This window comes from Euprymna scolopes, chromosome 39 (assembly GCF_053919585.1).
Source record: "Euprymna scolopes isolate OS-2025 chromosome 39, ASM5391958v1, whole genome shotgun sequence".
In the NCBI taxonomy this organism is placed as follows: Eukaryota; Metazoa; Mollusca; class Cephalopoda; order Sepiida; family Sepiolidae; genus Euprymna; species Euprymna scolopes.
Genome location: NC_136520.1, coordinates 69,691,156 through 69,706,798, shown reverse-complemented (window position 1 = coordinate 69,706,798; position 15,643 = coordinate 69,691,156). Strand labels below are relative to the sequence as shown.

Sequence of the window (15,643 nt, the reverse complement as noted above, 5' to 3'; positions counted from 1 at the left end):
AAGAAATTGTAAGTTAATGTTATTTGTATAATTACATAATGCAAGGGGGATAATTAGTCATATTTTCTTTAATTAAAGGGTGCAAGGGGGATAATTAGTCTAACTTAATTTATTACAAAAAAAAAATTGTAATCTATTTTTACTAATAAGTAATTTTTAATGATTTAAGGTGGTTTATATTTATTAAATTTAAACCAACGTTTATGACTGCATGTGAAGATTAGTTCCTGTCTTGAATTTAATAGGGTGGTTGCATTTTTTATATCTTCATATTTCAAAATTTTTAGGGTCTCTTTTGTACATAGTGCACAGAATTTATCTCCTGGTTTATATGGTTTGCAAGATTCAATTACTCGCCATTTCAAGTTGAAAGAAATATTGCTATTTTTGAGTTGCCAAATATAGTTGGATAGAGTAGTTTGGTTTGACAGAGAGTTATTTTTAAAAGAATATTTGTGCGTTGAAATTCTATGTTTTAAGGCCAGATGTGGAACCAAAATATATTGCCTCTTGCTTATTGTGATTATTTTCCGTTAGGTCTGGTGCTGGATTATTATATGGTGGGTTGGTTTGTAATTGATCAGTAGATTGGTTTAAGTTGGTGTCATTATTTAATCTGGTAGTTGAGTTATGGCTGTTAATAGATTCATGTAGATTTGGGGTTTTTGATACTGTGCAGCTATAGATTACATTTTTAATTTTACATGAGCCTTGTAGGGGACATTTATTTTTTCTTCTACAGTTACAGTCTGATATATTTTGTATAGTTGTATTTTCTAGCTTATTAATTTTCTTACTATTAGAGCTAATTATTTTTTGATGAAGGTTAGGCATAGTAGAGTAAGAGACTTTGATTGTGTTCTTATTGAAAATTTTATTATATCTATGGGGGGCTTTAAAGTTCTTATCTAATATTTTAAAAAATTCTCTGGCTATGTTTGTCTCTAGGTTTTTAGAATATGGAGGGTTGAACCATAGGGTCTCCTTATGTCTATTCTTACGTTTATGGGTTTTGGTTTGTTGTTTATTTGTATTATTATCTAATATTTGTGGTTTGGTTTTATCTTTTTTTGTCTCTTGGTCATTTTTCTTAACTCGCATACGGGAAGACATTGCTATATTATATGGTATTACGCTCTTAATAGGTTTATTTTCAATGCAGTTTATGTTTCTATCATTTTTATTTATGAATTTAATTTGCGAATTGTACCCGAGTTTTTAAGGGCTTCATTGTAATATTTTTCATTTTTGATAAATATGGATTTAGTAGAACTAAGATAACTTACTATATATATATATTCATCATCTTATCTTAGTTACTAATTTAGCTTCTCTCTAGCTTCAATACAACCCAATACTTATATAACAGTAATTTTCATTTCCCTACCTTTCTTCTCATTACTCACCTCCACCTAATGCCCTATACCTCATCCATGTTCATTCCATATTTTTATCTTTCCTCCTGTTTTTCTTGTTTATGTTTATTTTCACTCTTATTTCTATTTTATTTTATTTTTTTTTTTAAACTTCTTTATATCTGTTTCCATGTTTATCTTAATATTTTATTTTACATTTCATTCCAAATGCAACCTAAGCTAGATGTCACATTTCCCTATATCTGTAACCTACTCCTTTCTCCTCTTTTAATGAGAAGAATTTGGCTTTGAAATGCCTAGATATAAGGAGCATATATAACACTTTTTTCCCTGTTGATGTTTTTCCTTATTGAAATGACAAATAAATTCATATATGCATATATTTATTTTATGATGGAATATATATATATATATATATATATATATATATATATATATATATATATATATATATATATATATATATATATAAAATAAAAATTACAATTAAATTTACCAAAATGATCCAAGATAGTAAAATTAAACTATATTATAAATATTACAGAATTAATATTTATAAAGTTATCTCAGCCAGATGTAAAAGCTCAATAAAACCAAATAGGAGATAGAGCTTATAATACGAGCAAACAGTTAATAAAACATGTTAAAAAAACACATTGAAATAAGTTAAAAAGATATTTAATCTGAAAAGGAAACACTAGATAAGTGGATAGTCCTTAATCCGTGGAGTTTCAAAGAAATACTTTCCTTCTCATCAGAGGGTAGGTATTAGCAAAATGCGGAATCGGATTTTGCATGCAAAAGTATTTGATATATATATATATTTTTATATATATATATATATATATATATATATATATATATATATATATATATATATATATATATATATATATATCAGGTTGACAAGAAAGTTCTTGCGTTTTTTAACTTTTAAATTCAGATGAACATATCTCAGCTCAAACAAAAATTTATCGATCAAAATAAACACACTTTTGCCAACGCAAAACAAGTGTACTTATGCTAGTAACATAAAAATCTTGCATTCTGGTGACCATGAAGTTGCTGAAGGCATTTTTGATATCGTTTAGGTGTTTTAAGCATTTCTTATGCAGAAAGTTGTCGAGATGCTTGAAAAAGTGGTAGTCGGTAGGTGAGCGGTCTGGAGAGTATGACGGATGTAGCAGAGTTTCGTACCCCAATTTGTTCAACTTCTGCAGTGTCGGTTTACTTATTTTCTTACAAGCCTGGGTGCCCGGCGTTGCCCGGGTTTTTGGAGGTGTGTGTTGAGCAAAAAAAAAAAGAAAATGGTAGTAGGCAGGCAGGTTCAAACCCGTACCACAAAGGAGGAAAAGAATGTGAAAAAAAAATGACGTCTTTGCTGTCGCACCCATCACTAAACCGGAAGTGAAAAAGGTTTAAATTAAGGCGAGTCAATCGAAAAGAGGGGATGACTTTTGAAAATATCGGCAAAAAAAAAAAAAGCAACCCTTCCCTATAGAAAAGTGCCCAGTTGAGGGTGACGGAATGAATGTTTTTAGCCAATTTTTCGATATTTGTCGTCTGAAGGGTCGAGCTTCAAAACAATACCGATCCCGTGAAAATCCGTCACCTCTGGCGAAAGTTTTAGGCAGACATATAAACATACATACATGCATGGATTTAAACAGACAGATGAGATTTATATTCTAGATGGTTGTCACATGCAAGGTCAATCTTACTGTAAAAATCGAAAAAAACTAAGAAAGGCAAAACTCATCAGAGAAAAAAAACAAAACAGTAAAAACAAATCTTAAAGAACAAATGTGGAACTAATATTTAGAAAAAAATGAAATACAAGGTAAGTTTTACTTAAAAAATAAAAATAAATAAACTAATTGCTCTCGCTCTCTCTCTCTCTCGCTCTCTCTCTCAAATCCCCAAATAAAGTATCTGTGTCATTTTTAGTGATAGAAAAAATTTATTTGGGGACAGAAGAAACAAAGGGATTGAGAAAAAAAATAGTTCAAGTATTATCCTTTATGAAAATCAAATATCTTCTGATATATAAAAGGCAAAATGTGTTTCTGTGTGTGTGTTTTTATGTCTGCCAAAAACTTCCGATAGACCTGTCGGAACGTGACAAAACCAGTATTGTTTTGAAGCTTGATCTTTTGACAAATATCGAAAAATTGGTGAAAAACATTAATTTCTTCACCCTTAACAAGGAGGGGTTGTGCTTGCATCGCCATTTTTGCAAGTCATCGTCTCCTTTTAATTTGACTTAATTTCGACATTTGTGACTTCCGTTTGCACGATGGCAACATCGGCTAAGATGTTAGGTTTTTATTTTTTCCACCTTCATGTTACAGGTTCAAGCCTGCCTGCCTACTACCACCCTTTTTCTTTTTTTTTTTTAAACACCTCTCTCCACCCAAACTATTGTTGTTTTGATTCTACTATGGGGGAGGGGGCTTCCTTACTCGACGCACCCAGGCAATGCTGGGTACCCCCGCTAGTTTTACATAAAAGGTTGATTATGTGAATTCTTCTAAGTAAGCTTTATTAATAGAATAAGGATTGAATTATCACGCATAATTTAATCACACACACACATATATATATAAAATCTAGCCAGCATTAAAACCTTCTCAATGTGTTAATCTGACATAAGAATAGTTAATGATGCAAATAGCTTAGGGGATTATGGTCACCTGCATCGACTTGTCAGTCGCTTGATCAATTCATTGAACCTAATTGCCTCTTAAGGTATTTTTATTTTATATATTTGGGAGCTGTAGTGATTACTTAGCAGCCAGTTGGATGGAGGTGAGCGTTGTCCTCATTCAATTGGGTTCGTATTAATAAATTATCAGTGTTCACATCGCGGTCAATATGTTTATACAGATGCACAGGTAATTGCTTCTCTTTCCGGGAATACCTACTGTTTCAATTCCACTCATCTCTTCATCCTCTGACCTTGCTGGACTTGTTACCATGGCTACAGACAAAAGTATACTTTTTATGGTATTGCATCTTTTTTTTTTTTTTTTTTTTTTTCTTTTACTTTCCTCTTAGTATAGTAGAGGCATTGAAGAAAAATAAATGTGACGGACAAAGAGAATTGCTATTTCAAATATAATCATGGCAAACTGTGGATGCATTGTTTGGTACTTTATTCTAATGTTAAGGTGTTTTCTGAGTGTATATGCAAATAGAAACATATGATTGGTTAGCAAACAAAAGGAGTAGGCCGAGTACACATTACTAAGGCGGTAGTTTTATAATATCAATACACGAAAAAGGTAGGCTCTCTCTACCGTGCTAGAAAACTACTGACACCTGCAAGTATCCTGTACCTCTATAAGGCCACCATTCGCCCATGTATGGAGTATTGTTGTCACATTTGGGCTGGTGCATCTGCTACTAGTCTCTCACTCCTAGACAAGGTTCAAAAAAGAGTTGCCAATCCGATAGGCCCTGAACTGGCATCTAAGCTTCAGCCTCTGTCCCATCGGCGAAACGTTGCATCCCTCTGCCTGTTCTACAAGTATTTTAATGGTGAATGCTCTGACGAACTGCAGACACTTGTGCCCCCACGATGTAGACACCCTCGATAAACCCGACAGGCAGCTAAATCCCACCCCCACACAGTAGAGATTCCTAGATGTAAAAGATCTTTCTACTCCAGTAGTTTCTTCCTCAGAACCGCTAGACTCTGGAATTCCATTCCAGGTTTCTGCTTCCCTAACTGTACTGACATGCAGAAGTTCAAGTGCAACGTGAACCGACATCTTGCTGCCCAAATCCCAACATAGTGCCCCAGTAGTTGTTTCCCCTGATAGTAGCCCCCTACACCAAAGTGGCAATGCACCTTGTTTGGGGTGAAAATGTAATTAAAAAAAAAAAATTTTTTTAATACACAAGTTTGAATTTTGCATGAATTTTAAGTGTTTTTTTACTTGTGAATACGTTTTATAAATTCAAAGGAAATAGCAATAAAAAAATTGTATGAATATTTTTTTTTACTGTGAATACGTTTTATAAATTCAAAAGAAATAACAATAAAAAAATTATATGAATATTTTTTTTTACTGTGAATACATTTTATGAATTCATAGAAATATTAATATAAAAAAACTATGAATATTTTTTATTTGCGAATATGTTTTATAAATTTAAAGAAATGAACATAAAAAATTATATGAATATTTTTTTTTTTTTACTGTGAATACATTTTATGAATTCATAGAAATAATAATATAAAAAAACTATGAATATTTTTTATTTGAGAATATGTTTTATAAATTTAAAGAAATGAACATAAAAAATTATATGAATATTTTTTTTTTTACTGTGAATACATTTTATGAATTCATAGAAATAATAATATAAAAAAACTATGAATATTTTTTATTTGAGAATATGTTTTATAAATTCAAAGAAATTAACATAAAAAATTATATGAATATTTTTTTTTTACTGTGAATACATTTTATGAATTCATAGAAATAATAATATAAAAAAAACTATGAATATTTTTTATTTGAGAATATGTTTTATAAATTTAAAGAAATGAACATAAAAAAATTATATGAATATTTTTTAAGTGTGAATAAGTTTTATAAATTCAGAAAAACTAACATTAAAAATTATGTGAATATTTTGTAAATGTGAATACGTTTTATAAATTAAAAGAAATTAACATAAACAAATTATATGAATTATTTTTTAAATTGTGAATACATTTTATAAATTAACTATTTATCAGTTAATGTCTAATGCCTAATATTAAAACTTGACAAAAGTCTAAGATATCTTAACTTTAACTGAAGGACTTCTACTCCTCTTTGTCCTTTTCCTATGAAACTAAATTGAACTAACATGTTGACTTTGTGTCAGATTGATGATTAAATAATGGATAAATTTGTGCACATTTTTGCATTAAATACTCATTATTTCGTTATCGTTAACTGTGTATTGAATGGATACTGTAACACTTTGTTCATTGCACCTGGTCATAACAAAGGTTGATACAAAATTTCAGCCAGATCAGCTCAGTAGTTTCCAAAGAAAAGTGGAACGGACAAACAGAGAAATATAATATAGACTTTAATATTCATAATGAGGATATAAAAATTGTGCAAAACTTATTTTTAAAATGGAAACCATTCCAAACAAAGCATGAAGCCACTTGATGTAAGGAGCTAAAAAAAGAAAGAAAACGACTTCAAGGTCAAAAACTAGCTAACAATAAATGTTATATGGATAGATTATAACCCAAAAAACAGCGATTCTTCCCCCTTTATCAGAAACATACCTCATGGAATGTGAGGACTAAAGGAGAAAAAAATAAGTGAGAGTTATGAGGTTGCCAGAAGTAAACCCAAGGTTCACTTCCTACTCTGTATATATATACAGCATAATCACATTAATACACCAGTTCTCATTAGGTCACAGAAGTTAAGCAACATTGAGTCTGGTCAGTACCAGATGAGCGACCATTTGGGAATATCAGGTGCTATATGTAGGAGGATGTCAACACCTCCATCCAAGAACCACAAAAATCTAATGCTATCATCTTCTCTGATGGGTATATACATGCGTCTGAGAACCATTTATGAATATAATATGCTCTTGACACTTTCTCCTTCAGAGGAAGTTGGTTCAACCTGCCTAGGGTGAATGCCATTGGCATTCTAATCTCTACAATCTTCTGTTCGAGAACATTTATTTTACTTCTCCTGGGACCGGTGTTTCATTGTAATGCATAAAATCTGTCATGTAGATCTAGATAGTTTTTTTTTCATTACAGCTGCACAATCACCATGTGCACATCTACATGCACGAACATGTTTTTTTTTTTTGCATCTTATTTTGGGAAATTATCAATTTAAAAATAAAATTCAATTACTTCCCTTGTTTGTTTCGTTTTTTTTTTTGTATTTTTTTTTTTTCTTATCCGACAAGATTCTTACTGAATCATTTGTATGTTTTTTTTTGCCGTTTAGGTTGCAAAGAACACGGTGAAGATGCTGAAAGAAGAACTTGAAATGATGCGAGCCAAATTCCAAGCACATACGAAGCAATTGGAAGAGGTCCATCTGTGCCAGAATCAAAACCAGGACGTCACGTCGGTTGATAATCTCGTGGTTGCGAACTACCAGCTGAGCGAGCAGGTGAATCAGGTGCAGGATGAGCTGAGAGTCACGCAGGGTGCACTCAAACGCTTGTGTATGGCAATCTCTGCGCAGCTGGATAATCTTCAGCATGGTCAACAGCAGAAGGAAACTCTTGACGCTGAAAAAGGTAAGGAACAATATCATAACATTCTTTCCTCACTCATGATTGGATGATTCTAATATTTTGTTCTTGCGTGACAATTTAATTCGGTTTTTTTGCATTTTTTACCCAACGATTAACTCCTGATGAGTTTGTTGGTGAAAGGGGCCCCTAGGGTTTTTTCGTATATTATTTTCAAAGCATCGTATAGTTTTTGTACCGTTAAAAAAAAGAATCAATACTCATCTAAAAAATTCAAAAACATAATAAACACGTTGGATATTTTGGAATTTATTATTATTTTCGACAAATCATGGCTGACCTGTCTTTTCTATTGCACGATCTTGGTGAAATTATTTTTAGATGTGGCATAACTTGTTGGTTAATATCATTCCTGTTATCTTACTTATAAGCATTTGATATTCAAGTTATCACATTCATAAGTATTTGATATCCTAGTTATCACATTCATAAACATTTGATATCCTAGTTATCACATTCATAAACATTTGATATCCTAGTTATCACATTCATAAACAGTTGATATCCTAGTTATCACATTCATAAACAGTTGATATCCTAGTTATCACATTCATAAGCATTTGATATCCTAGTTATCACATTCATAAAGATTTTGTACCCTTGATATTATTAAATGACATTTAACTACTAATTTTTTAATATACAGGAACTTCAAAGTTAAATATAATCTTATTTTCAATGTTTTTCATTTTTATATACGTTTTGTTTTGTATTTGATTTTTTTGTGCTTTTTTGGTTCATTTTTCAGATGACCGAGGCACTCAATCCGATGTTCAAGATGCACAGGATACCCATCCTCCTGAACAAAACACCCAAGACCGTCTCCAGGTGAGTTACATTTATAACATATATATTAGCAATGGGACATTTCCAATATGTGCCATGATTCCAATACAATTACTGATTCTGATTACAATTCTAAAATCACCTACAAAGGGAGAATTTCATGGGGAGAGAGGGGGCGGGGTAACGGAAAGTTTTCATATACTTTTACAAGTAAATATAATTTTCTTTTTAATTTCAACAACTTCATAATGTTTTCCCTTTTATATACTGTTTCCAAGATTTTGATAAAAGTTCATTCATGACATTTTTACCTGATCTTTAAATTTTTGTTTAAAATCAATAAATATTTATAATTTCATCTTTTTTTATTATCTGTCATCCAAGCAAGGTTGGACGCTACTATTTGGGATTGTATCTACGGGGTACTGTAGAGAGTTGATCAGCAAGATGTCTCTTTGCATTACATTTAAACATCTGCATGTTAGTACAGTCAGAGAAGCAGGAAACAGTGAGGGAATTCCAAAGACTAGCAGTTTGATTGGAAGAAATCATTAGAGTAGGTTTTCCAGCACCCAGGGACCTCAACAGTGATGGGGTGGGATTTTGTTGCTTGTCAGGTTAGTCGGGAGTATGCATGTTGAGAGTCATAAGTAATATGTGTTTCTCAAAGCACATTCCATCATCAGGAATGGAAAATTAAGTTTTAAATAAAAAGAAATGAAAAGAATTGTTTTTGGAATTGGAAATTGAGATAAAATTTTGCTAATACTGATTCTAATTATTAAAAAAGTATTGATTGGTTGTTTACGTATTATGCCATGTATAAAAAAAACTTTTCAGATACTTCAGAGAAAAATCGGGTGAAAAATGAAGAGTGAATGGGATCATTAGTGTATGCATAAAGAAAAATTTTTCTTTTCGTTTAAAAATCTTGAATCTGGTCAAAAAGAGTAAAAAAAGATATTTTTGGCGACTAAATTTGAGGGTTGAGAAGAGATATAATAAATAAGTAAGAATTTTTTATTTTTGTTTTTTTTTTTATTTGTTTTTTTTATTTTTTGTTTCTTTTTTTTTTCCCAGGTTCTTTTGAATCGCATGCACCAAGAAGGCCTTCAGAGTTTATCTTTGGCCGAACTCCAATTCATCCGAGAGTATGCTTCACCAAAATCCAATTCCAAAGACATTGACTTCCAGGCTCTTCGGGCCGCCTGGGAAAAAGAACGTCAGTCCCTCTTGTCTGCTATTCAGGCCCTAAAGGATCTATTGGCGAATGAACAACAGGTTGCAGGAGCTCAGTGGGTAAGGAGTCAACTTTGGGTTTATTTTTTTAATTCTTTTAGGATAATACAAAAGTGAATTTACTTCAAATAAAATTGCAATTCGAAGTTTTAGAACAAGTAACAATATTTTTGTGAACTTAAAATATGTGATTTCTTGATAAATGACCTGAACATGTTTCCAACCGAACTCAAAATGGCAGCTTTGTAAGGCTTGGCCTAATAATGTCTGCTCTAAGACCAACAGAGACCAAAATCTCTTTGCCTATCTCTCTCTCTCTCTCTCATATATATATATATATATATATATAACTACTTCATTTACTCACATAAAATTAATATACGAAAGTATAAATTTATGCGTAAACTTTAAGTATTTACTTCAAAAGTGCTCAATACATAGGTATAGCTAGTTAGTAAGTTATAAAATATATATGGCAATTAAGCTACACTGAATATTCCGCGTTTCATCAACTCTAGGACTCTTCAGGCTTATGCGCATAAGCCTAAAGAGTCCTAGAGTGGATGAAATGCGGAATATTCAGTGTAGCTTAATTGCCCTATGTATTTTATAACTTACTATATATATATATATATATATATATATATATATAGTAAGTTATAAAATATATATAGTGATTCAGTGTAGCTTAATCACCATATATATTTTATAACTTACTAACTAGCTCTACCTACTTATTGAGCACTTTTGAAGTAAATACTTAAAGTTTACACATAAATTTATACTTTCGTATATTAATTTTATGTGAGTAAATTAAGTAGTTATATATATATAGTGTGTGTGTGATATATATATCAATAGAATCACACTGCAAGACCACTTGAGATTTATCAACTATTAATCTATGAACATAAAAACTTTAAATAATATTTCTAAATAGAAAAATGAAAACAATTCTATTACAAGAAACAATAACATTGAGCTAATTATTAAAATAGAATTTCTTTAATGTAGTATGCAAATGAGGTTACTTCTCGAATGTAGATTTCTTTTGAATAAATAGTATATATAGAAATCACGCTAGAATCTAAGTGTGTAAATATTCCTTTTCAGTATGTTTCTCCTTCACTTACTGATCAATAAATTGGAATAAAGATCAAGTTGCATAAATCTCCAATGTCTTCCCTCAGTTTTAAGTTGAGTTAAATCTTTTTAAAGTGTAAACAATAAGCTTTGACTGTGGAACATCAAATTTGGAAAGATCACGCAGAAGCACGTACAAAGAGAACAACAGAGTATGAAAACAATTTGCGAAAACTTTGTTTCTGTAATGATTACGGCAACTTGATTGCTACCTGCGTGACACAAGGTCAAGAATGCAAGAGCTTTTAATGAAGTCTGCGGGTAGTCTTTTAAACCTTTTCTTATACAATAAATCAACTCTAAAAGTATACCTTCCTTTATTTTCAGCAACAGCAATCTGGAATGTTCTCTGTTGATTGGCGCTCTAAGATTCTTCAGGCACTCAGCCATGTTTTTGCAAAAGAAAGAAGCGTCTTGCAATCAGAGTTGCATAGCTACGTGTTCTCCAGAGGTGACGGTGCCATGGAACTCACGGATATTCAACGGTTGGAAAATAAAATTAAGGATCAAGTAAGTAGAATCAGTTTCTTTCAGTTTTGCAAACAAAATAAAATTTTTCGATAAATAAGATGATTCTTTTATATTTATGATATATACTTGAAATTTAAAAATTTAGTATCTATTGAAGATGTTTTGTTCTCTCAGACTGCAAGAACTTAGACACCAGGGTCGGAAAGTGGGATTGAAAACACAGTGCTCTGAAGAGGGGTACTCTGACCTGCACAAAATCGGCTTTCCTCGGTAAGGGCACCTCAGGCGATTAGCAATAAACTAACTCCTTTTCAAAGAGAGATGGCAAAGCCTGGGAGGGATGAACCTCCTAGAGCTGTACAGAACTAAACAGCGACTCGATCATTATTGGAATGGTCTAATCTTTATTGATTTTGGGGGTCGAGTATCTATTGAATAATAAACTATTTTATGATAAATGTTAAGGAAAGTTTTTTTTTTTTTTTTTCAATTTTCTTATTTCATTCTAGTTGATGCCAGACATTCACATGGTAGCATACCATACATTCCAACCATTCCTTTAAGTGCAATTGTCTGTATCTCTCTTACACTTGGTTCACCAAGTATATTTGCCAGGCAGTTTTTGATATTCTTTTTCATAAGTCTGGTTTCTTCTGTAATTACTGGGAAGATCAAAATATTCCATTTTCTTTTTGTGTCGTACATAAGCTCCTTGTGTTTGTGTGCAGCTAAAAGTCAAAAACTACGGAAGACACACATACAAAGCTGATATATTCTTTTTCTATCATTACTTCTGGCAATATATATATGCTCATTCTTTTTTTTTTTTTAATATTGTTTTGGGTTCGGGGTCAACAGAAAGCAGGGGGGACAGTTGGAATTATCTTTTAATGTTATTTAGTCGTAATTTGTTAACTACACTTTTCCAGTTGCTAGAAAAAAAGATGGAGGATTTGGAGAAAGAAAGGAAATAGAGAGAGAGAAGTTGTAAAAAAAATGTTACACTTTTATCCTTTCTATTTTGTTGTCCATGCACCTAGTAATATATATATATATATATATATATATATATATATATATATAGTCATCCACATACAGTACTGTTTCGCTGTTTCACAGCTCATCAGTGCGGCTAGACAGCCAACTACCTCTGCTGAGCGAGTCGTGAGTTTAACAATGTTTTGGCATTGTCCGAAATACCTAAGCTCGATTTGTTTACACAAAGAACATCGCTTATACGCTAATGGTAATTTGTGTATCACTTCTCAATATGCTCAACTCGAGGAGCATTATAGTCATCCGCATACAGTACAGCTTCACAGCTCATCAGTGCAGCTAGACAGGCAACTACCTCAAGCCAGGATTGAAACCCGACCGTCTGTCCGACAGTCAAGGCTCCTAGCCATTATGCTATCGGCGGCTGCTGAGCAGAGGATTAAAGAGGATCAAAGATGCATCAAAGGATTCTTTAAATGGAAACTTATAAAGATAATAAAAAGTTCAACGTATGAGATGATGATTAGATACAAGAGAAAAAATATTAGTTATTCTATTTTTATTGTATATCTCTTCGGATTTCATGTTCATTTGACCCTAATTATATCCCATATCATGGCAAATGCCCTAAACTTATACCCTGCCTCTAATTTCCAAAATGTCAAAATCCAATTGTGACTTAAATACAATCCCAGCATTATCTCAATAATTCTGCAGCTATATGCAAGATATCCTAATATTTCATTCCTTATGCGCCTATTGCTAAGCACTGCATTCCTTATTTGTTACCTAGCACCCTCTCTCTCCTCTTGTGATGAGAAGCATTAGGCTTCAAAATGCCTTGGTATAAAGAGTTTTTATGACCCGTATTCCCAATGATGTATCTTCCTTATTAAATTGATAAATAAATCTATATGCATCAATATAAATTTTTGTAGTGTCATTATTTATCCTCTTATATATATATATATATATATATATATATATACTAGTTTGGATGCCCAGTGTTGCCCGAGTGTTTTGAGGTGTGTGTTAAGCAAAAAATAAAAATAAAAATGAATCAAAAGTGATAGTAGGTAGGTAGGCTCGAAAACCTGATATTTTACCACTGCACCAGAAAAACGTCTAAATTTATTTAAGGATTAAAAAATGAGGTCAAATATCACGCCATAGAAATTGTGCAGTTAACTTTTATTACGAAGCAGTTTTTCTGGGTTTGTTTACCCAAGATGTTGGGGGGAGGGCCAAAAAAGAGGATTGTCCAAATTGAATAGCAATTGTCTGATATAAGGGGTTTGCTTTCTGGACGTTCCTGGCACGAGGCCAAGAAACATACCTTCGCTTCAGATTAGTTTCGCTTTTATACGAAAAAGCCGAGCACACATGAAGCCAGCTGAAATAGAACGCATTTTATAAAAGTCGATGTAAATAAATCTAGATGCGCGTTAGCAAATCATACATATTATGATCTAGGGGGTATATAAACACTTCTAAGACATAGTAAACCCCTCGCCCGAGAAGCCCGAGACATACATAAAATGTGCACACATATTTTACCTTTTATATACATAGCTGGGGTGCCCGGCGTTGTCCAGGTGTTTGGAGGTGTGTGTTGGGGGGGGGGGGGGGGTAGATCAAAACGAATATGATAAAATAAAAAAAAACGATGTTAAATTTCTTTATAAAATCAGGAAAACAAAAAAGTTTTGGTAGGTAGGTAGGATCAAACCAGAAGCCTTGAGGCGAAGGTGGAAAATAAAGTGTGAAAAAAACCTGACACATTAACCGCTCGGCCAGCAAGGGAGAGTAACAGAAGAACATTTAAAAGCTTAATTGACAAGTGCGTGAATTTAATGAGGTTAAATATCACGCCATACAGTGAATGAAATCCCGCACGTAACTTTTATTGCGAGGCAGTTTTTTGGGGTTTGTTTACCCAACTTTGACTGTGAGGTAGTTTTTCTGGTTTTGTTTCCCCAAGATGTGGGGGGGGGGCAGTGTCCAAATGAACCACGCCTTTGCTTCAGATTAGTTTCGCTTTTATACGAAAAAGCCGAATACACATGAGGGGAGCCGAAATAGCAAGAATTTTGTAAAAGTCGATGTAAATAAATCTAGGCACAATGCGCGTTCGCAAATCATAGATATTACGATCTAGATGGTATATAAAAATTCTAAGAAATGGTAACCCCCCCATCCCCCCTCAAAAAGCCATTGCCGGACATACAAAAAATGTGCACACACATTTTGACTTTTATATATATATAGATTAGCGAGGGTACCCGGCGTTGCCCGGATGTTTGTAAGTGGGTGTGTGTGTGTTAAGGGGGAGAGTTCACAACAAAAAAAAAAACGATATTAAACTTCTTCAAAAAATCGGGAAAAAAAAAAACAGCAAACATGATGGAAAAGAAAAAAAAAGTTTTTGGAGGGAGGTAGGCTTGAACCCAAAGTCTGATGACATTGCATGACGCTACAAAGGCAGAGACTTGAGAACATCTGAAAATAAAAGTTCAAAAACGCAGGTGGTGTAACGTCAACGTACGGTTTTCTAACTCAAATATCACGCCATAGCAGTAGTAGTAGTAGTAGTAGTAGAGAAAACAAATTCACAGCGTAAATTTTTTAAGATAAAAGTTGCTGAAATAAAAGATATTTATGACGTTGTTTCGTAAATTGTAGATATTATAATCTAAGGAGTATATAAAAAGTTCTAAGACATAGTAACCCTCCAGAGAATTCATTCCAAAAAAGCCTTTGCCGGACATACACAAAAAATGCACACACACTAACACACATTTTGCCTTTTATATATATATATATATATATATACTAGCGAGGGGTACCCGGGTGTTTGGAGGTGTATGTGTGGGGGGGGGGGTAAAAAAAAAGTAAGTATGAGGATCGAACCCGAACCGTTGAGGCAAAGTTGTAAATCAAAATGTGAAAAAAAAAAAGTACAACGTTAGCGATTGCCCCACCGCGAGATGCTAATGGAAACACGTTTGAATTTATTTAATTACTTGGATTTAGCAGATGCCCGTTTTAATGAGTTCATGAAGTCAAGTTTGACTGCGGGATAGTATTCATTTACTGCTGAACGCTTCTCCCCCCCCCCCAAGATGTTATAGGAAAAAGACTAACCCACATGCGACGAGCGACAAATATTGAATATTTATCTTCCCAAAATCAAGCAAATTAAATAGACAGGCGGGCTTCGTTGTTAACTGTGATATATTACGATTTATATGTGATATGAAAAGTTTTAAAAAGTTGTGAAGCGAGCGACCGCTTCTCTGAAAAAAGCCTTTTGTTGACATACAGAAAAA

The 15,643-nt window shown here is 32.7% G+C and overlaps 1 protein-coding gene across 1 annotated transcript in view; it reads left to right on the top strand.

The window, feature by feature from the left end:
• LOC145263843 (uncharacterized) overlaps positions 1-15,643 on the top strand; it is a 649,003-nt gene that overhangs the window by 572,323 nt on the left and 61,037 nt on the right. The window contains exons 51-54 of the mRNA XM_080120917.1: positions 7,367-7,664; positions 8,428-8,507; positions 9,546-9,764; positions 11,175-11,357. Coding sequence (XP_079977043.1) covers positions 7,367-7,664; positions 8,428-8,507; positions 9,546-9,764; positions 11,175-11,357 — 780 coding nt within the window. The remainder of the gene's footprint in view (positions 1-7,366; positions 7,665-8,427; positions 8,508-9,545; positions 9,765-11,174; positions 11,358-15,643) is intronic.